A 23,507-nucleotide genomic window follows, 5' to 3' on the forward strand; every position below is an offset into this window, starting at 1 on the left:
TACTCGAAACCTTGTGACTCTGGACCGTGTGCAAATTTTTTAGACCGCTTGCAGCACCTTTATATAGAGGCTGCAAATTTAAGGAAGGTGTGCGAAAGGGGGAGCATTTTGATTCAGTTGTATCAATTAAAGAAAACGAGCCTATAAACTTTAATATCACCGATAATTTTATATTAATGTAGGCAACTGCCTATAGCGCATTTAGTCAGTCTATAGGTTACACGTTATGACACTGCAATATGTGTCAGGCTACGGTATTATAGTGTATTCAAATGTTGGAGTATTTTCCATGACCTTATGCTAACATTGCTTAACTAGATTGCTTGCCTAAGTGTAAAGTACTGGTCTACAGACATTTTCTTTTTGCTTACTTTGTTTATAAGAACCACCTACTCGAGAAGACTTCACTATTTTCATTGGTTTTCGTGCCGAAGCCACAAAAATTTTTATTCTTCTGACTATTACAGTTCCTCCAAATTAATACTATTCCTTTCACTTTTCAGACACACCTTTGCTTTTACTAAGCTATTGCCAACAGTTTATAGCCTACTTATACGCCTACTTTTAAACTTTAAAAAATGTCTCTCGATTGCACCACTCCGGTCAAGTATATCCGATCTTTAAAATTGATTGGTCAAACTATTCGCTCGTCAAATTCGTGTGTGCATCTATGTACAGTCCAGTAAGCACAACGTCTCTAGGTAACATAGGCTTGGGGAAAATACAGAAAGAGCGATTTCTCGCCAAGATGGCAGGAGAAGGCAGGAATACACCCTGGACAGGCCACCAATCTATCACAGGGCACACACACCATTCACTCACACACTCATACCTATGGGCAATTTTTTAATTTAAGTAAACAAACAAACAAAACAAAAGGGCAGATGAGGTAATAAAAAAAGTCATAAAATAATAAAATAAACTGACCTAATCAAACCAGAACAAAACAGAAAAAGAGGAAAGAAAACCAATAATCAAACAAAGAAGAGAAAGATCGGGCAGGGCTTCACAGGAGCCTGGGTGTAGCCGGGTCCCCCAAAGGTCGGGTGGGGTGTCAAGGGAGCCTGAGTGATTCCTGTCTTCCCAGGGGTCGGGCAGGGCTTCACAGGAGCCTGGGTGTAGCCGGGTCCCCCAAAGGTCAGGCAGGGAGTCACGGGAGCCTGGGTGTAGCCGGGTCCCCCTAAGGTTGGGCGGGGAGACGAGGTAGCCTGGGTGTAGCAGGGTCCCCCAAAAGTCACGTGGAGAGTCACGGGAGCGTGGGTGTGGCCAGGTCCCCCAAAGGATGGGCGGGGAGTCATGGGAGCCTGGGTGTAGCAGGGTCCCCCAAAGGTCAGGTGGGGAGTCACGGGAGCATGGGTGTGGCCGGGTCCCCCACAGGTTGGGCGGGGAATCATGGGGGCCTGGGTGAAGCCGGGTCCCCGGAAGGCCAGGCGGGGATTCTGGGGAGATCCACGGGAAAAATCTGGGGCTCTCTTTCGATCTTCAGGTAGATCTCCCCCGAATTCGCAATCAGCCCCGAGCGGGGTGTGCCGGAGGGTGCAGGGGCCGCACCGCGGAGGGGGAGGGGGGGGAGGCGGGAGGAAGATGCCAAGCGAGCAAGCGAGAGGGAGAGGGAACGCACCTATGGGCAATTTAGGGTCTCCAATTGGCCTACCTGCATGTCTTTGGAATGTGGGAGGAAACCGATACAATAACTTATAAACAATAACAATAAATTCTGCAATAACACACAACACCAGATTTGCAGGTAAAGGTCATATTGTGGTACCCAGCCCAAGGACTAACTCATTGAAAAAAACTGTCATTTACAGAGCCATAATAAACTGAATAATTTACCCCTTAATATCTGCCTAATAAAAAATAAATCATCCTTTAAAAAGAATATGCAGATGCATCTATTGGTATGCAGATGACAGACTGAATAGTAGGAGGTATAACTCTGGCTAGTTTTCCAATATTTGTGTTCCATTTCATATGAGTTGTATAATTCTCATCCTTTTAAACATCATCTGTATATTGATTTTTAATTAATATTTTAACCTAAATGTATGTTCAGTGTCGACTGGCTTTGAAATCGACATGAATGTAATTAAAAAAAAATTTTATATCAATGTAATCCTTGCATTTTATATTAATGTGTATTGATGCTATTTAATGTATATTAATGTAATTTAATGTTTATCATGTAATGTGTTGTGTACAGTATGTCAGGTGTGGACCCCAGGAAGAGTAGCTTATTGCCACGGCATCAGCTAATGGGGATCCTTTAAATAAACTAAATAAAAGATACCCGGAGGAAACCCACGCGGACACGGGGAGGACATGCGAACTACACACAGAAAGGCCCCAAGCCCCAATTTAAATATTTTAGTCATCTGCAAATGAGATTTATACATAGCCTAGTTAGCCTAAACAATAATATATATATATATATATTGTGGCGCCCCGATCCCTTATCAGTGCTCCCCACGAGACCACCAGGACAGCCGAGCCCATGGACACCGGCGGCCGCTAGGAAAAGTGGTGAGTGGGCGGTACCTAGCAAACCACAGTCTAGAGACATTCAGGACCCTGGACAGCCCCAGGCAGACCAACTGAGGTGACACCCGGCAGCACCATGGACAGGGCTGCAGCAGAGGGAAGGTAGGTGGAATTTTCCACTCTGCCGCACACCTGAAGCTGCTTGCTGGATTGGCTGCCGGCGCCCACCTGAAGCTGCTTGCACTGACGAGCATGCAGGCTTTTATAGACCAGCACAACCCCAGGAATGGCAGAGTTGCTGGGGCTTCCGTCACAGCTACGCCGGACGACTCTCCACCCCTGGAAGAGACTGTAAGCGGCTGTGGGCCAACTCTCTTGAAACTGAGGAATAATTGTGATAACCTGAAGTGTAAAGGATAAAGAGTAATAGTGATTCCTGTAGACCGTGTGGCAGGGGGCAACGACAGGAACAGCTCAGAACTTGAGCTGGGGAAGAGTGGAGTGCTACCGCACTGGGAGGGAGGCCTTCTCCCCCACACCCCTTGGGACCGGAGGATCACCAGCGGCGGCCGGAGCAAGGAACCGGACCCGGATCGGACTGACCACGCCCTGTCCCCCCCCTTAACCCACTTGTTTCTCGTTTCTCTCTAGAAGAGCGTGTGAAGACCTGGAGTGGAGCACTGATACCCCAACCGGGAAGACTTTTTAGTTGTTTTTGGCTCCCCCTACCCCTACCCCCACTCATTACAATTATTAAAGAACTTTTTTGTTAACCACTACCTCAGTCTCACCATGCTGGTTCTTCTGGGCATCCGTCACTCAACCCCCCATTGGCTGAGAGAGTTCACTATATATATATATATATATATATATATATATATATACACTCCTGGGCAAAAAAAAAAAAGCTTTTAATGGTCTTAACAACAAATCATTGGTCATTTGCTTGTTTACTTTAGCTACAGTGAACTGTTTGGGGAAAAGCTAGAAACAGGGAAATTCACTCATACAGTAGACATTAACATAATGTCAAATAAAAGAGTCATGTTTTGTATTTGGTTGCATATCATTTGCATGCCATGACTTCCTGATGTCTGTGACCCATCAACATCATCAGAATCTGGATATCTTATTTTCAGGTTGTCCTACAAGCGATACAATTTTTTATTGAGTTTTAACAAACCTTTATTGTACAATGCACAGCCAATGGCAACAACAAATTTTTTTTAAGAAAAAAAAAAAAATATATATATATAAAAAAACAATAGGACACACAATTAACCATGGCACCACCTATCCTGAAAAACACAAATATCCTGCATCCTACTGTAGTACTCAAAGTCTACTGACACCCTTGATCTGATGAGAGACTTATACATCTCAATGATGCTCACCATTACCCCCGCTTCTACTTTTTTTTTCCTGCTGAGGTACACGGCCACCTTAGCCTGTCCCAGCAAGAAATTAGCTATGCAGGACACTTTTTTTTTTGTTTTCTTACTACAATGAATGCCAAAAATAAACCCTTGAATGGTAAAGACTACCCCAAGAGCAGCCACCAATGAACTAACCATGCTTAAAAGAGGACGGAGTCTAGTACAGTCTTTAAAACAGTGGAATATTGTCTCTCTAACACCACAGAAAGGGCATCCCTTGTCCACTGTGGGGTTTACCAAAGAGACAAAAGCATTCACTGGCACAACACCATGGAGTACTCTCCACTGCAAATCCCCTGCATACTTAGGCAAGAGCAGTTTATACAAGTTAGTCCACGGAGGCCGCACCTCAGCTCCCACACCCAGGCTTGCCCTTCAGGGGATGTCAACCCTGTTGCCCCTCAATTGAGCACCTTGACCGATCGCAGCATGTTACATTCACATTTACGAACAGACATTTATACCAAGAAACATACATTCATTCACGCAACAGAAAGGCTGGGCACCAAAATACATACATACCAATACAAATTGGACATATACATGCCTATTCAATCAATCTTGACTGTGAGAAAGCCATCCACACATATGTTTGGCCTGTCCATGTACTGCACGCTTATATACACTCAGGGCCAAGTGACTTGAAAGAATTGAGGAAATATTTGGTAGCATTGCTTTGAAATACATCTTATGTAATTTCGGTGACGCAAGATAGCCTATATTGTTTGTAGTACCGTAACTTGGCTTCATTTTGATATCAATACTTTTGAGTAACTTGGCATTTTTGTATGTTGTATAGTGTGCCAACCCATATTTTTCGGTTTGATGGTTTGTTCACCACGTGATGCAGAGGCTATTCCCAGCACTGCATCACAATATACGACACATATACAGTGAGCTCCATAACATTTTAAAAAGATATAGTTTTTCTTGATTTGACTCTGTGCTGCACAAATTTAAAATTGTAATCAAACTATTCACATGTGGTTAAGATGCATTTGGGTTTCACCATGCAGAAATAACAGTAGTTTTATACATACTCATTTATGCATACACATTTCAGGGCACCATAATGTTTGGGGAAAATAGTGTGTTTCTTATTTTGGTATGTTCAATTATTCCTTAGTGCATGCATAAGAGAGCTTGCAGTGTCTCATCTTAATTCTAAGCTTTTGATTGGCTTTGGAGTCTGTTAATAGTGTTTTCAAATTGAGAACCAGAGTCATGCCAATGAAAGTCAAAGAAGCCATGATGAGGCAGAGAAATAAGAAAAAAAACTGCCAGGGACCAAGCCAAACTTAAGCTTACCAATATCAACTTTTTGGAACATCATTAAGAAGAAAGTGAGCACTGGAGAGCTCAGTAATTGCAAAGGCCAAGAAAGACCTCTACAGTTGATGACCGAAATATTCTCACCATAATGAAGAAAAAAAACCCCTAACACTGACACTCTTCAGGAGGCAGGCATGGATATGTCAGTAACTACTGTTTGCAGTAGACTTCACAAACAGAACGATGAAGGCTACACTGAAATATATAAAGTGATGTAATTTGGGGGGGGGGGGGGGGCGGGGGGATTGGGACTGACTAATTTCTGTTCCTGAAATGGAAAACAATTGGTCAAAAAGTAAAAGGCTCCTTTCCTCCCAATGATAGTTATTACATGTCGAGGGAAGCAGCTAATTTTTAACATTGTATTAAAGGAAACAACCGTTATTTTCTGAAAAGACAGTGATTTCTATATAGTTATTTGAACATACTGTAGCATTTGTGCCATTATGGATTAAAAATAAACTGTCAAACACTGTTTTCTGAAAAATCGCCAAAACAGGTTTTTACCTCCCTAGCAATATGCATCATCGCCGCACACAGGCAGCAGGTTGGGAACTGGGAATCTTCTCACCGTATTTTTAAAAAAATTTTAAAAGTAAAAAAAATAAAAACACCCATTTGTAAAACTAAAATGCTTTATATCACACTGCCGACATGATCTTGGTGAAGTCTAGATAATGAGCACTACACTACATACCTGACTATCTATATCTCTTCAAGCAATAGATGGCGTAATGTAACATTCTTCATCAATTTCTTTGATGACAGACTGTCCGATTTATGCCTCTAATTACTCATTTGCAAAACAAAAGGAACCTGCAGGGTGTACGGAGATCTCCAAATGTATATATATTGTGGAAATCTTTGAAACAATCTAGGAAACAATGGGTAGCATTGCTTTGGAAAACAGCTTGTTTAATTTGCGTGACCTAAGATAGCCAAAATTGTTTCCTGTAACCTGGCATAATTTTAATATCAATGCTTTTATTGGCAGGTCTAGATCATGCCAGTTTGATTTAACAACTTATAGACAGGTGCTTTGCATGCGTTAGTAACTTGTCATTTTTGTTTGTTGAAAACATATTTTTCATCTGATATCATTTCTTTTGGTACTGTGTTTGTTTTGAGTAAGTGATAAGAGTAATTCATATTTAGACTGAGAGACATGCATGTAAACACTACAGCGTAGCTGTGTGTGTACACTATTTTAGTGACAGTGGTTTGTAAGTGATGAACACAGCTTGTGCTGCTATTTGTGTCTTTTTTTTGTGGATGTCAGTAAGGAAAAGGAAGCTGCAGAGCTGGAAGATCTGTCTCTGCGTTCAATGGAGAACACTCCCCGGTCGCTGTCACTCGCTGCCAAAGTCAAAATCATCAGGCTACAGGCAGAAAATCAAGAAGAGGAACTTTCTGAGAGCTCAGCTGAAGCATTTCTCTGGCACAATACAGAGGAATTACCCTCAGAGACCTCTACAGATGTAGTTGCATTGTATGGGAGAAAAGCATGCATGCCATCATAAGGTGTACATTGTAGAGTGCCCAGCGATTTCCCAACAATCAGAGTGTGGGGAGGGTGTGGGGGTGCAGTTAGGCACAGCTTATGTTAAAGGTGCAGTATGTAAGTTTGTTGTAGAACACTTTTGTTAAATTTTGGTTAAATATCCTTCATATCTTGACAGATGCTAATAAATTAAAAGGTCTAAAAACAAATCTTGTCTCTCAGACTGGCCCTGGCTCTACGCGCCTGAATCTTAAAAACCAATCAGGACAGCTCTCTGCCCTGTCTGTCTGTCTAGCAAACCTGGTGTGCATTCACAGCACTGCTACAACAGACAGGGCAAGCAGAGTTACAGAGATAAGAGCAGAGCAGAGGTAACATTACTGCAGAGATAGCTAGTGATAAAGCTAGACCTCTGAATGACGCAAAACTCTGGCACTACCTTGTCATCTTACATTACTGATTAAATAAATCAACATTTGACATTGAGACATACAAATTATGAAAGCTAAGACAAAGTAGTCGCTACATGTGAATGGTGACAAACGGCAGTAGATATGGTCTCAGTAGTCGGAATTTCATGCTTGCTTGTCATCTTACATTTAATCCTTCAAAACTATATTTGTAAAGTTTGACATGTAGATTTACAGATGGTGAATGCAGGACAAGTAAAATCTGATGAAACCCATTATCTTGTAGCTGTGACAGCAGCTGAGGTGATTGTGCAACTGGTGACAATAACCTGGCTAAAGTTACTATTTTATTAAATTCCATTCAATTTCATTTGTATAGTGCTTCTTACAGAGAACTGTCACGAAGACACTTTACAGAGTAGCAAGGCAAGAGAAAGAGTGGTATAGCAAACACCAGGCCTGAACCCCCAAATAGCAGGTACATAAGGTAAAAAAAACACCCAGTGGGGAGAAAACCCTCAAATGGTGGCGAGAAAAAACCCCAATGGGAAGAAATCTTGAGAGGAACCCGGCTATAGAGGGGGAGCCCATCCTCCACTGGCCAGTCTGCTGTAAATTAGCAGACAGCAAATAAAATGGGTTGAACAGGTTACAGCTGAGGTGAAAGCTAAAAGGAATAGTAGAAGACCAAATCATATAGTTAGAGTAGTGCTGTTTAAAGGACCCGGATGATAGATCTGGAGCTCCAGACATCATCAAGGCATGGGCTGGGGAGGAACACGGCTGAAGCAGTCCATGACCATTGAGCGAAGGACAGGACTACTAGATTCCAATTAATGTGTGAAACTCTGCTGTCATACATTAAGTAAGATGAAACCCTATAACTGAAATAAACATCGTTTTTTATGAAATTGGCCATAGTGACTTTGGATTGATTATTATAAATAGGTCACATAATTTGTCCTCTCTCTCTAGTACTCAGATGTCAGGCAGCATGCATGCAAGTGTTTGAAAGGAGCGGCTTTGGAGGGAAAGCTGTGGGGAGGGGGTGGAATGTTGTTTTAATCGAAGCCACTCTTGCACTTTTCTCCAAACTGCACCTATAATTGTAATGGCTAACTTTGTTCATACTGAAGACAAATTGAATCACTTATCACAAAAAAATGTCCAGTGGGCTTCTTCTCTACTGTCTGATGATGCCAGAATTAGAGACGGTAGGAGATAAACAAATTAACTTACTGAACTATTTCCTTATGTTCCTTGTGTTATGTGTGCATATCCAATTTAGGGAAAAGAGTAGGAAGTGGGAAGAGTAGGAAGTCTCCAAGTCCTTTGCTGTCCTCAGGTTCATCCTCTGATTCTTCACGTACATCTTCTGAAAAGTCGTCCGATTCTTCCGATGAAGACAAGAGGAAGATAAAAGCAGCAGAAAATGCAAAAGAAACTGCAACAGCTGAAGAAGAAGCAGAAGAGGAAGGTGATGTCTGAATATTCGAGGACCATTGGTAAACAAGGTAATCCACCAAAGTTTTTAAATTGCATGTACTCCATTGATTATCTTTGTGTATCGCCTCAATGTGAAATGAAATGTTTATAGTTGAAGTACTACTATAGGTGGGGAGGTAACAGTGGAGAGAGCGAAACCTGCTGCATGACTAAGTTTAATTCACAATTGCTTTCTATACCGACAAAAATCTACCTAGCACTTTCAGCAACAAGGGCAGGCTTGGATAAACTGAAGCAGTCAACCCAACGTCGTCAAGTTATCCGAGCCATTCCGATCATTTAAAATTGCTCTGTATCAGCTAATAACTCCAAGTCAGCGTTTGCTACAGCACACAACTCCGCTTGCCTCTGTTGATGCACCCCCTACAACAGAGGCTAGTACTGGCTACGAGCCGATTCTTATTCACAGAAGCTGTATTTAAAAAGAGTTAAAATGCAGCTATTTTAACACCTATTTCTCACCTCATTTTCGTTTGTGGAAGATTTTAGTCACGTTTATTAGTGAAATGAAAACTAAAAAAGTTTAATTTGGCTCGGCTAACACGTAGTAGGCTACTATCCTCTGGCTATAAATTGGTCTCTAAGGTAACAGATTAAACTGAATTAGAGCCGAATTAAATGTTTATAGTTATATGTTTTGTGGTTAAAATGAGCTGAAATTAAATTATTATAACATATATTTCTCACATCATTTTCATTCTTCGAAGGATTTTCGTAACATTTATTAGTGAGATGAGAAAAAAAAAATTGTGACCGTTCAGTAGTCTCTTCTGCCATTGCGCAATGAATGCTGGGATATTTGTGTTGTCAAGTTCATACAAGTTACCAACCGATGCATCCTCGGTAAAATGGGTGTGTCAAGAACACTTCCGGGAATTTTAACCGTTCTTGGCGAAATGCGAACTTGAGTATTGGAACAGTACTTGGGCCGCAAAAGATGACATTTCACAAGGACACAAGAACACAAGTACAGACAAGAACGAGTATTGAGAAACAGCCTTGGTCATAGGTAGATTGTCCAGCAGGACAATAACTCCAAGCATACATCAAAATCTAAACAGAAATGCTTAAGTGAAATCAACATCCATGTTTTCCACTGGCCATCTCAGTCTCCAGACTTAAATTCCATAAAAAACCTGTGGTCTGAACTGAAGAGGGGGGTTCCATAAGCGCAAACCCAAAGATATCAATGATTCTGAAAAGTTCTACATGGAGCAATGGTAAAAAATCCCTCCAAATGTGTTCTCTAACCTTATCACAAATTAGAGAAAAAGACTCATGGCTGTCATCTTTGCCAGGGGTGTTTTCACAAAGTATTAAACCAGGGGTGCCAATAATTGTGGAACCTGTTTTTTGGGGGAAATTTTTATTTGTTTAAAAAATGTAAGACTGTACATACCAAATAATGGGAGAATAATAACCAGAAATGGTTACGTTGCAGAAAGAGTGAGCAAAGAGGGCTAGGGCCCATGATAGACAGGGCACTGGGGGGAGAAACAACATAAATTTGATGCAAGTACTATTTGTTGCAATTTTTGGCTAAAATAGTATCATTTTAGCCAAAGCAACCAGGTGACTTGAGTTAACTGTGTAATGATCTGTTTTAACTGATCAACTGCTGTGCTACTCAAGTTCTGAGTAACAGCAAAAGTCAGTGAACCCTGTGGCTCACCAGGACCAGGTGTGAGGGCCACTGGCTCCAAGACATGCCTTTCATAGCATTTAAACTTACATCAATGTTCACTTTTATTTACCCCATAATAGATAACTAATTGCTCATAAATGCCTGAATTAAAAACTCAATTGTATGAATAGTCACTTAACTATGCCGTTGGTGTGCCTATGGGGACCCCTTGAGGATAAATATTGAAACACAAGTTTAAATCTCTGCAGGTCACATGGTAGTGACAAATTGGTGACCATAATTATACTTCAAGTACTTGCAGTGTTTTAATGGAATATAATTTAAAAAGTGAAAGTAGTTTCAGGTAAAGTAGTATAAAGTAGAGGACTTGTAATGGTAGTAGTAATGATAGTAGTAATTGTGGTGGTAGTAGTAGTAGTAGTAGTTTATTTTGTTAGGACTGCAGTAGTGCACACACCTACAGGGATATAGCTTCACAGAACATTGTTTTATTGTAAAAAAAAATGAAACATCTCCAGAAGTGACGGTACGTTCTCGGCCCTATAGATTGCCTGAACACAAAAACAAAAACTGTACAGGCAGAATTGCAGGCTATGTTAGAGATGGGAGTGATAGAAGAATCAAACAGTGCGTGGAGCAGCCCCATTGTACTTGTGCCTAAGCAGGACGGGTCTGTACGCTTCTGTGTTGATTATCGCAAGGTGAATGATGTCTCACGCTTTGATGCTTATCCCATGCCTAGGGTCGACGACCTCCTGGACCGGTTGGGCACTGCTTGTTTTTTCACAACGCTGGATTTAACCAAGGGCTACTGGCAGATTCCCTTGTCGTCAGAATCCATGGAAAAAGCGGCTTTCTCCACTCCGTATGGATTACACCAATTTGTTACACTTCCATTCAGGCTGTTCGGGGCGCTCATGGACCGGGTGCTGTGGCCCCACTCTCCATATGCTGCAGCCTATTTGGATGATGTAATCATTTATAGTGACACCTGGGAGCGGCATGTAGAGCATGTGGGGGCGGTGCTTGGGTCTCTGAGGTATGCGGGCCTTACAGCCAACCCGAAGAAGTATGCAGTTGGATGGAGGGAAGTACGGTATCTGGGGTACCACTTGGGAAATGGGCAGCTGCGTCCCCAGGTTGATAAGACAGCAGCTATTGCGGCCTGCCTGCGACCCAAGACAAAAAAAAGAGGTTAGACAGTTCTTGGGACTGGCAGGCTACTACAGGAGATTTATTCCAGCATTCTCTGAGCTGACCAGTCCCCTGACTGATCTGACCTGAAAGGGTGCCTCAGATGTGGTCCAATGGACGGAGCGGTGCCAACAGGCATTTGAGAGGGTAAAACAGGCTTCTGTGGTGAACCGCTCCTGTATACACCTGACTTTGCTCTCCCTTTTCGTCTGCAGACAGATGCATCGAGCAGCAGGCTGGGGGCCGTTTTGTCCCAGGAGGTTGAGGGGACGGCTCCCCAGCCTAAGTCGGGTGGTGGGGGTATGTGGAGGGGTGGTGTGGTTAGGGCGCCATCTGTGGGCGGAGAGGAAGTTGTTTTGCTGGCATTGCAACCCAGGTGTGGGTGATGACAATTAATTGCTAATTGTTTATATGCTCTGCCTGCAGTGAGACCGGGGCACTGGAATGAGAAACGCGCACGGGAGCGACGCAGTGTGCAAATTCCCCTTCCTTATCGTGTGTTTTGTTTGTTTTTTTTGGTTTGTGTATGTGCGTACTGGAAGTGCAATAAAACCCGTGTGCGTCTGAGAACAGAGAATTGTGTGGTTTGTGGGGAGAAGGACTGCAAACTTGTTACAGCCTGATTGGTGAAGTGGTGCAGATATGGTTGTCCTTCTGGAAGCTTCTCCAATCTCCACAGAGGAACTCTGGAGCTCTGTCAGAGCGGCTATCACGTTCTTGGTCACCTCCCTGATCAAGGCCCTTCTCCTCCGATTTCTCAGTTTGGCCAGGTGGCCAGCTCTAGGAAGATGGTGGTTCCAAACTTCTTCCATTTAAGAATGATGGTGACCACTGTGTTCTTTGGGACCTTCAATGCTGCAGAAATTTTTTTGTACCCTTCCCCAGATCTGTACCTTGACACAATCCTGTCTTGGAGGTCTGCAGACAATTCCTTCGACTTCATGGCTTGGTTTTTGCTCTGAATGTACTGTCAACTGTGGGCCCTTATATAGACAGGTGTGTGCCTTTCCAAATCATGTCCAATCAATTGAATTTACCACAGGTGGACTCCAATCAAGTACTAGAAACATCTCAAGTATGATCAATGGAAACAGGATGCACCTGAGCTCAATTTTGAGTGTCATAGGAAAGGGTCTGAATACTTATGTAAATGTGATATTTCAGTTTTTTATTTTAAAAAATTTCTAAAAACCTGTTTTCGCTTTGTCATTATGGGGTATTGCGTGTAGATTGATGAGAATAAAAATGAATGAAGAATGAAATATAACGTAACAAAATGTGGAAAGAGTGAAGGGGTCTTAATACTTTCCAAAGGCACTGTATAAAATATTTAAGAAGTGCCTCCATCTTTTCTTTTCATTTCTAAATGGAGACAGAACATCCCCATTGCGCAAACTTAACAAAGCTGGGGGAGGGAAAGGTTATACCTTTTCAAATGGGTAGCAGCTATATGACAGAGTCGGTGTCAAATCATTACTTTAATCACAGCATAGATTACATTGATTACAAGAATGAGTAATTCACTTTGGATCCGTATGCCTTGAACATTGAGATGGCTGAACATAATTTTATGTCCTGTATTTGGATAATGGCTGAGGATCTTCCGCACCATTGCATCTAACTTTTCACTCCAAATAGTGTTAAACAAATCAGACACCCTTAAGAACAAGATTTCAGCCATGTGGTGAGTTGGAAACAAGACATTGCAAGCTTGTCATTAACTAAGGCGTAGGGCTTATCAGCCCAAACTTGAGCTGTGCCCCAGTAAACCAAGGTTAAACACGCTCAAACACCTAGGCGAATTTTACTCAATAGGAGGCTTGTTGCCCCAAGATCTCTGACTTACCTTATGTCATGCTCCGCCATTCGATAGTGAACTGTCCTGTCACCAACCCCAAAAAGTGTGTCAATGTCTTGGACAGACAAACCAGGTAATAAATAACTCTCTACTGCTTCCACAGGCAGTATATGCAAAGGGCCTCCAGCTGATCTGGCCTACTCATGTGGCATGTATTTCTCAGCCATTGAAAGCTTCAAAAAGCTCAGCTACCATAGCTTGGAGACAAGAGCAGGGACTGGGGCCATTCAAGGTTTGAATGCGTGTCTGTGCCCCTCCCCCCTCGTCTCTTTCACGAGATGAAATATGCGGCTTTCTTTCATTCAGCTGTCAGTTTTGGGCAACTTGGCAAGAAGTTTGTTACTGTTAGTCGGAAGTGGGCATCTGAGTCCTGCATCTAGGTCTGGCATTCTATATTTCATCTCTGGTTTCTTTTAGAATACCCTGCTGTCTTTTGGTTTTTTAATTTTGGATTACTTCGGGACAAACAAGCTGTGGTTTGGTATCTTCTTTCATTTATTTCTTGTGTGACTGTCCATGTCGGAAACCTTTTTTAATTGTTTTAAGGTAGTTGAACCTTGTCTTCAGATTAAATGTGAATATTTATTGTAACTTAATAAATTTCTTAAATTTCATCTGGTTCTGAGTTCTACATTTTGATAAGGTTGATCCAACAGTTTGCTCTTCCAATCAATGAATTTGGTGATTTAAGTGATAATTGATATCTTTGATAATAATTACCAAATTAAATATATTTGTTGGATAAGTGAGGTGTTTTAACTGCTGATGCACATGTGTTCGGTATTCAGCGTGTCAAACAAGGGTGTTAACAGTTCAAAGTGCTGGGTTCAGAAAATTAAACATATTCCAATTAATCCTCACCTTCCTGACAGGAGCGAAACCATTCAGGTGAGGATCCACTTCCTCCAAATTGCTGAACACTACTGGGTCAACATCCGTGTCTGTAGATGTAGCAAACTTACAAATTATTTGTCAAAGCATCCACATGAAAGAGCCAATAATCAGGACTATCAATTTTAGCTGTACAAGCCAAGAGTCTCAGATCTCTTGCCAGTATGCTGCCATTAGCGTATTAACATAGCCAATGTAACCAAGCAAGGTACGTACAGTCGATCTATGCACAATAATATCGTTCAGCCAATGGGAATAAGGTGACACCATGACATACTTTGATTAACAGCCCCCTCATTATCATATAAATGAATACAGAAATAAATAAATACAGAATTAAATATATGCATAACTAAATGAATCAAGAAATAAAAAAGTACAGAAATAAATAGGGAAATAAGTACAAAAATGAATAATTAAGCAAACAGGCGAATAAATACAAACATTCCCATTATTGTCACATTTTATTAATTTATTTCTGTGTACATGCATTTATTTTTACATTATTCTTGCATTTATATGTATTCTTTTTTTAGTAATTTATTCAGTTTTGGTCCTCTATATTGCAGGCATTTATGTGACAAGGGCAAAAAATTTGAATTTGAAACAATTTCTGTTAGGTTAATTTTCTCAAAACAATGTTGCTATATATTACCTTCATTTCAGTTAGAGATCAAATTTTTCTTATGTACTTTTAGCTAATAGGTGTAGAAGGACATGTTTTACTCACGTAAATATGTCACGTTTGAAGCAGAGGCAACTGAAGCAGAGCCTACAGAGATACAGTTTTGCACTGAATGAGCTTGTATGATGAAGAATACATCCAGGACTGTTTCTTTGCTATAATTAAATTTATATTTGCTATGACATGGTGGCCTTATCATTAATCTTTTTGATTAGCTTGCTCCTGTCAGCATGATCATTTCAGCAAGGTGATCACTCGAGTGAGACACAGCTTGTTACAATTTTCATCTTATAACAATCAAAGCTATTATAGGCTCAAGATAATAAGCCTAGCTACAAGGCCCAGGTGTTAACTTTAAATCCGAATCACAAATAAATTCGATCGGAAATCCGCTTTTTAAATGGGATGATGTCACCATCTACTGTACTGGGCATCAGCTATCAGTGGTTAGCTATGATTTTTAACAACCACTTTATAGGATCCAGATTTAATTTGCAAGCCTTGAAATCTTAATCATATGGAAATGTATTTTGAAATTAATTTAATATTGTGTATAATAACTAGGGCTGTGGTTTCACTGTCTTTGCTAGACCGGGATATCGTTGTCGTAAAATTTATCCCAACCTTGAAGAATGCCTGACTTGTTTACATTCTGGACAGATGTGATGGTGAAGTACATATATTGCTGTTTACGTTGCAGCACTGTAGACACAAGCAATTTCGGAAGTGTCCTAAAATTTCTTCTTACCATGAAAAGTGCCTGACCCGAATGCAAATGTGTTAACACGGCAGCACAATTATATAGAGAAATATACAAAAAGGGTTATATACCATAACTGCATTTAGGTCAAACTATTATGTGTAAATCTCGTACAAATCTAGTACCAAAGCCGGAACTAGCTGTGACCGAAGGTTGTTGTGCGTGATGCTTCCTTTGTTGCTGTAGGAAAAAGATAAGCATTAAATTTCACCGTTCTTATAAACGGGGCGAGACTGCACTTTGGATCAATGAGATCAGCTAAATTTAGACCAAGTTACAATAGTAGTACCACTCTATTCTCCGCTTTTTTCTGGTCTGGGCTATTATCTAGTTTTATCCAGAGGCAGTCTGTAAGCATTGCGGTTAGTTTTACTCTCGATTATCTGACTCCAATTAAAATTTATCCTTGATTGTGAATGGATTTCTGTTCTTTTGCAACATCTATACCGGGAGAGGCCGGCCTACCGCGGATCGCACCGGCCGACATGCGTCCAACATACGACAAACTAGATGTCTGGCAGAGACTCAGAGGTGGGCGAATATCTTAAACTCTGTTGGGTATAACGATTACGTTCAGGGACCGCAGAGGACCATATTAAGACCCCGTTATCCACATGGAACACTGCCAAGTAGAGTGGCAGAGACGCAGAGGTGGGCGAATATCTTAAACTCTGTTGGGTATAACGATTACGTTCAGGGCCCGCAGAGGACCATATTAAGACCCCGTTATCCACATGGAACACTGCCAAGTAGAGTGGCAGAGACGCAGAGGTGGGCGAATATCTTAAACTCTGTTGGGTATAACGATTACGTTCAGGGCCCGCAGAGGACCATATTAAGATCTCGTTATCCACATGGAACACCGCCAAGTGGCGAGGCGCCTTTAACTCAAAACTAATTGATCAGAGAAGTCGAACAGACGCAATTTCCTAGCTATCGTGGAGGCTCAACAGAAGGGATTTACAAGACAGGTTGAACAATTACCAGAAACCACACCAATCAAGGGTTAACAATTTATTAGTCAGGTACAGTCCCCTCCAAAAGTATTGGAACAGCAAGGCCAATTCCTTTGTTTTTGCAATACACTGAATACATTTGGGGTTGAGATAAGAAGATGAACATGAGACAAGAGTTCAGAATTTCAGCTTTTATTTCCTGGTATTTACACCTAGATGTGTTAAACTACTTAGAACATAGCACCTTTGGTATCAGACCACCCAATTTTTAGGTGAGCAAAAGTATTGGAACAAAGAGTATTTAAGTAAATGAAAGCAAATAACACTTAATATTTGGTAGCATATCTCTTGCTTGCAATAACTGCATCAAGCCTGCGACCCATTGACATCACCAAACTGTTGCATTCTTCTTTTGTGAAGCTTTTCCAGACTTTTACTGCAGCCTCTTTCAGTTGTTGTTTGTTTCGGGGGGGTTTTCCCTCCAATCTCCTCTTTAGGAGGTGAAATGCATGCTCAATTGGGTTAAGGTCTGGTGATTGACTTGGCCAGTCTAAAACCTTCCACTTCTCCCTAATGAAATCCTTTGTTGTGTTGGCAGTGTGTTTTGGGTCATTGTCTTGCTACATGATGAAGTTCCTCCCAATTAGTTTGGACACATTTCTCCGTAAGTTGGCAGACAGAATGTTTTTGTAGACTTCTGAATTCATCCTGCTGCTACCATCATGAGTTACATCATCAATAAAGATTAGTGAGCCCACTCCAGAGGCAGCCATGCAAGCCCAAGCCATGACACTTCCTCCACCATGCTTCACAGATGAGCTTATATGTTTTGGATCATGAGCAGATCCCTTCTTTCTCCACACTTTGGCCTTTCCATCACTTTGGTAGAGGTTAATCTTGGTCTCATCAGTCCATAAAACTTTGTTCCAGAACTTTTGTGGCTCATCTCTGTACTTCTTTGCAAATTGTAATCTCGTCTTCCGATTCTTAATACTGATGAGTGGCATCTTGTGGTATAACCTCTATATTGCTGCTCTCTAAGTCTTCTTCGAACGGTTGATTGAGATACCTTCACCCCTGTCCTGTGGAGATTGTTTGTGATGTCACTGACTGATATTTTGAGGTTTTTCTTCACAGCTTTCACAATGTTTCTATCATCAACTGCTGTTGTTTTCCTTGGTCGACCTGTTCAATATCTGTTGCTCAGTACGCCAGCGGTTTCTTTCTTTTTCAGGACATTCCAAGTCGTCGTACAAGCTATCCCCAATGCTTGTGCAATGTCTCTGATAGATTTCCCCTCTTTTCTAAGCTTGCTTTTCTCCCAAAGACAGCTCTCTGGTCTTTATGTTAGTTTATCTTTTATAACACAAATGCAGTTTTCACAGGCAACACCCAAGGCTAAAACCAAGAGCAGACATTCAGAACTATTTATTGTTTAACCAATCAATCTAACAGGACACATCTGGGCAACAAGAAACACCTGTCAGTCACATGTTCCAATAGCTAAAACCCAAACATATCCCTGAATTCTGATTGGAGCAATACCCACAATATACACCTTTAACCTAAGTTAGGTAAAATATGGTGTATTAATATAGATATTACATTTATTCAGTATATTCTGATTATGTTACTCTAACACAATATATTTAATCAGACAAACAATATCTTAATGATAACATGGTCTTCAACCTCCCCAGACACTCCCACGTCACTCCCCTGCTCACTACCCTCCACTGGCTGCCTGTTATAGCTTGCATCAAATTTAAAACATTGCTCCTAGCATACCAGGCAGTCAAGGGATCAGCCCCAGCATACCTCCACAAGATATTCAAAACCTACATGCCAGCCAGATCCCTTCGTTCTGCTACCTCAGGACGCCTGGCACCTCCCCCTCTTCGCACCTGCGCTTCCAGAACACGTCTCCTGTCTGTTCTGGCCCCACGATGATGGAATGACCTCCCCGTGGAGGTCAGAACAGCTGAGACACTGACCCATTTCAAGCGACAACTGAAGACTCACCTCTTCAGGCTGCACCTCTCCCCATCCCTCCCTACCTCCCTGTAATCTCTTAAATGAGCTTAGGGTTGAAACTAGGTAGCTGTTTCGTAGGTGAGTTAGTTAATGCACCTGTCTTAACTACTGCTTGTATTTTTCCATAGACTGCGTTGTTGCTGTTCTCGTTTGTGTTAGTGTTAATCAGTTTAACCTTCAGGGTCCAAGTTGAACTATGCGGTTGTTCCCTGCACTTGGAACGGTACTTCTCTCTAGGGTTTTCGTCATACTTGTTCCTGGTTATGGTTATACACTTTGTTGTACGTCGCTCTGGATAAGAGCGTCTGCCAAATGCCTGTAATGTAATGTAACATAATGCAGAGTTTTGCTGAAAATGTCCACAGTTTTCTTTATACAGTGCTCTGGAAAGAAAAATGTATCTTTCCAGCTCAGTGCATGGTTTCTGTATGAGATCCCTTGTTTGGAGTAAAGGAAAAAGGAAGGAGGTGTCCTGACTTACTTCTTCCTCATGATGGTAATGTTTCGCTCTCTACAAGTAATGTCCAGTTGTTGCCTGGCAGTGACCTCTGCAAACAGGTGGCTCTTGTCCTGAAAAAGGTGCCCTGGAATTCAGGAGGTCGTAATCCATCTTGCAGGATACAGCAGCCTCTGCCTAATGATTTTGCGACCCGCCGTAAAGGAAATTCCTGGTGGGGTTTCTCAGGCCCAGTTCCCATGCCTCCAGGTTAAGAATTTCCCAGGTGTCCAGTCTTTCAGTCTTTCATTTCCTTACATATGTATAAAAAACTAATAAATACATTTTTTTTTAAACTCATCAATCACACTCTGTCTGTTTAAATAACGCCACCATAACACAGAGTGTTAGCTAGGCTACACATGAACTAAAATCAACCAACTAGACTGATGTTCACAACTTTGGTAGGAAACTGCCTCAGCTTTTACTTAACCAAACCCAAAAGCAACTTAAACATCCAGTCAGAACTACTGGCTTACTGCTAGTTCAGTATTTTAGTATAATTTTTGGAGCCTACTTGAGTATACTTGATATACTTGAACTTCTTTAAAACTTTTAGTATAAGTATATTTTCCCCGATTGCAGAATAGTTAAAAAGTGAACCAAGTACACTTTCTTATTTTAAGAAAAGTATGCTATATTAATGTAGGGTCCACCTGGTCAAAGTTCCCCTCAGCCTAAAAGTGTATTGAAGTAATAGACATCATATGATATCATGAAAGACATCCGAGCGCCGCTCCATCATAAAATTCAGGGAAGCATCCATAGTTAGTATGTAAGAAAACTGAAGTGATTATAATAGAGGCAGAGTAGGTTTAATTTCCTGGCTTTTGTTGAAGTGCTGTGTGAGGTAAAGCAGACCAAGAAAAATTCAGATGTGGTGAGAAGTGTGGTGCAGGCTGCTGAGAGGATCCTTGGGATTGGAGGGATTGAGCCATCTGTCCTTCATAATCACGTGTTTTCAAAAGACAGAAGGGTAAAAAATAACAGGGATCAAATGGTAGATGGTGATATTTAGGTTTTTAAAAAAAATGTTTTTTATCCTCCAGTGGAATGCCAGGAGTTTGGTAGCGAATGGGCAGGAGTTAAAGAAGTTTGTGGATGCTTTTAAAGAAAAACCGAAGTTAATTTGTGTACAAGAGACATTGCTGAAACCTACCGGGATTTGTTTGTTTACGGAAAGATCATAATTCTTCTGAGGGGGATTTGGAATGTGCGTAAATTTATCTCAGTGATACATTTTTATAACCCTTGTCTCCAGTTAAGTATGGAGAAGTTAGATGGAATAATGGGTCAAGTGCAGCCCCCAGTGGTGTGGGCAGGAGATTTTAATGCACACAATCCTTTATAGGGCAGTAAAAATAAAGATAGGAAAGATCTTTTGGATAAATACTAGCTTGTGATGTTGAATGACGGAAGACCAACAAGATTTCAGGTTGGTAATGTGAGTCTGTCATGTATAGATTTAACTTTTGCATCAGCTGAGTTAGCTAGGTGTGGGGATTGGGATCTTTTGGAGCGTTACACCGTGGGGAGTGAACATTTTCCCATTTTAAGTCGGTTTGGTAGAGTTTTGCAGGTGGAGAAGGAAAGCACTGTGAGAGGATTTAACTTTCTAAAAGCGAACTTGGGTAAATTTAGAGAACAACTATCGGCAGATTTGGGCGATGTCATGAGTGAGGGTAGTGTAGAAGAATGGAGTAAGTCTGTAAGTTCTGTTCTGTAGTGAGAAGAGCGGCTGAAAAATAAATTCAAGTCAAGGGGAACAGGAAAGAGAGGAAAATAGTGCCATGGTGGAATAAGGCTTGTGACGAGGCAGTGCGGGCTCGTAACAGAGGGTATAGGCATCTTAGAAAGAGTCCAGTTGAGTGCTATGCTATTGAATATAAGAGACTGCGAGCAGAGGCTAGGAGGGTTTTGTAGCACTATAGATACAGAAACAACTGTTGAGCAAGTTTGGGGTATGATTCATCGAATGGCCGGGCTTAACAGGGGTCTGCCTATTCCTGTTTTGGTAGAAGGAAATAAAGAAGTTGTAAGCAACAGGAAGAAGGCTGATCTATTAGTCAGGTCTTTTCAGAGAGTGCATAGTACTAGTAATGTGGGCAGAGAGGGACAGCTGAGGAGGGAAAAAATGCTTGAGCAGGAAGGACACACTTGAAATACCGATAATAGTGATGGGATTCATTTATTCTTTTCTATGCAATAGCTGAAGCGTGCAGTAAGGCAAGGGCATAATACCACCCCTGGAAGAGATGGTCTGGGATATGAGTTGTTTAAGCACATGGATGACTTTTCTTTGGGGGAGATGTTATATTTGATTAATATAGGGGGAGGACGGGCTAATTCCGGCTGAGTGGAAGCACGCAGAGGTCGTTCCGATTTCTAACCTGGGAAGGAAGCCGACAGTCCTGGATCACACAGGCCTATTGCCCTTACAGCAGTTATTTGCAAGATAATGGAAAGAATGGTTAATTATCGGCTTGTGCATAGACTAGAGCAGAGAGGGTATTTTTCTCCATTTCAGAGTGGGTTTAGACTAGGTCGAGCAACAATGGATGCAATCCTAATGTTAGATAGAGACATTAAGAGAGCTCTAGTGAATAAGGAGGCGGTGATTGGTGTCTTCCTTGATATAGAGAGGGTTTATGATATGTTGTGAAAAGAGGGGTTGGTAATTAAGTTATATGATGCAGGGATTCGGCGCAGGATGTTGAATTGGATTAAAGATTTTTTGAGATCCCATACTATTCAGGTAAAAGTGGGGGGGGAGTCTTTCTGACACTGTAAGTGTAGATAATGGGACCCCGCAGGGTAGTGTTATCAGTCCTGTCCAGTTTAATATAATGGTGAATGATATGTTTGATGAAGTGGGAGATGGCTTTGGTAAATCTCTCTTTGCAGATGACGGAGCAATATGGAAGAGAGGTCGCAATGTTTTATATTTGATGAGGCAGATGCAGGGAGCCTTAGATAAGGTGCAGACTTGGGCTGATAAGTGGGGTTTTAGATTGTCAGTATCAAAGACAAAATATGTGATCTTTTGCAGAATGAAGGAAATAGATCATCAGGGGCTTAAGGTATATGGAGAACCCATTGAAAAAGTTAAGTTTTTAGGTGTGTGGCTGGATGAAAACTTGACATATAGGGCACATGTGGGAAAAAAATGGTAAGTGTGAGAAGGTTGTAAATATTATGAGGTGCTTGATTGGCTGTTCCTGGGGGGCAGATAGAAATTAAATGCTGATGATTTATAAGGCTATGATAAGAGCAATCTTTGACTATGGGTGCTTGGCATATGGTTCAGCGGCCAAGTCTAAATAGGCGAAATTGGATGTTGTTCAGGCCAGGGCTCTGAGGTTGTGCACTGGGGTATTCCCGACAACGCCGATCCCAGCGCTGCTGGTGGAAACGGGGGAGGCTCCACTGAGGCTGTGACGTGAAAAATTAGCGTTAAATTATTGGATTAAGCTAAAAGGCTTTGGAACAGCTCTTCCATCGATTTCTCTGTTAACGGAGTGCCGGGAGTTTGAAAAGGGTGGCAGCGGGATTAATAGCGGCAGCTATATAAATTCCGAAAGGAAATACTCAGAGGAACTGGGATTTAATGGAATAAAGGTAGGGCCCTCTGTATGCTGGCCACCTATCCCTCGGTGGATGCAGACAGAGGTTGCTGTGGACTTAGCAATAAAAAGAGTTAATACAGAAAGGTTAAATAGGAAGTGTTGCAGCGTATGTAGAGGATCACCTTAGGAATAGGTGGGGTAACTATATAAATATTTATACTGATGGCTCAAGAGATCCTGAAAGCAGAAGAGTGGGAGTCGGCTTATATGTACCACATGTACAATTCTGTCAGAGTAGAAGGTTGCCTGATGGGATATCAATATTCTCTGCTGAGCTGGTTGCTTTATTGTGGGCATTGTGGTGGGTGGAAGAAGAGGGTTTGGGCAATGCTGTCTTGTGCACTGATTCATTATCTGCCTTGATGGCATTGGGGGGAGGTGAGGGGGTAAGAGCTAGAATAGACATAGTTGGGGAGATTTTAATGATGATTTTTAAACTGGAGAGGCAGGGCTGTAGTGTGGGGTTTTTATGGGTGCCAGCGCATGTTGGGCTTGAGGGCAATGAGGTGGCGGACAGGGTAGCTAAGGCAAGTTTAGGTAGGGATAGTGTAGATGTGCAGGTGCCATTTGGCAGGATGGAGTGCCGCAGCATCATCAGTGAGAGACTGAATCTCCAATGGCAGCAAGAAGGGGATGCAGACAGCAGAGGGAGAAAGCTATACAACATCCAACCGTCTGTTAAACCTGGTAATAGAA

The 23,507-nt window shown here is 41.7% G+C and overlaps 1 protein-coding gene across 1 annotated transcript; it reads right to left on the minus strand.

Annotated features, from left to right (window-relative positions):
• Positions 1 to 974: 974 nt before the first annotated feature.
• LOC118234210 (extensin-like) lies at positions 975 to 2,324 on the minus strand. Its single transcript, XM_035430618.1, has 2 exons — positions 2,306 to 2,324; positions 975 to 1,621 (listed from the first exon to the last, which is right to left on the minus strand). Exons 1-2 carry the CDS (start codon positions 2,322 to 2,324, stop codon positions 975 to 977), a joined length of 666 nt encoding a protein of 221 aa, XP_035286509.1.
• Positions 2,325 to 23,507: the final 21,183 nt, after the last annotated feature.

This window comes from Anguilla anguilla, chromosome 8, assembly GCF_013347855.1.
Source record: "Anguilla anguilla isolate fAngAng1 chromosome 8, fAngAng1.pri, whole genome shotgun sequence".
Lineage (NCBI taxonomy): Eukaryota > Metazoa > Chordata > Actinopteri > Anguilliformes > Anguillidae > Anguilla > Anguilla anguilla.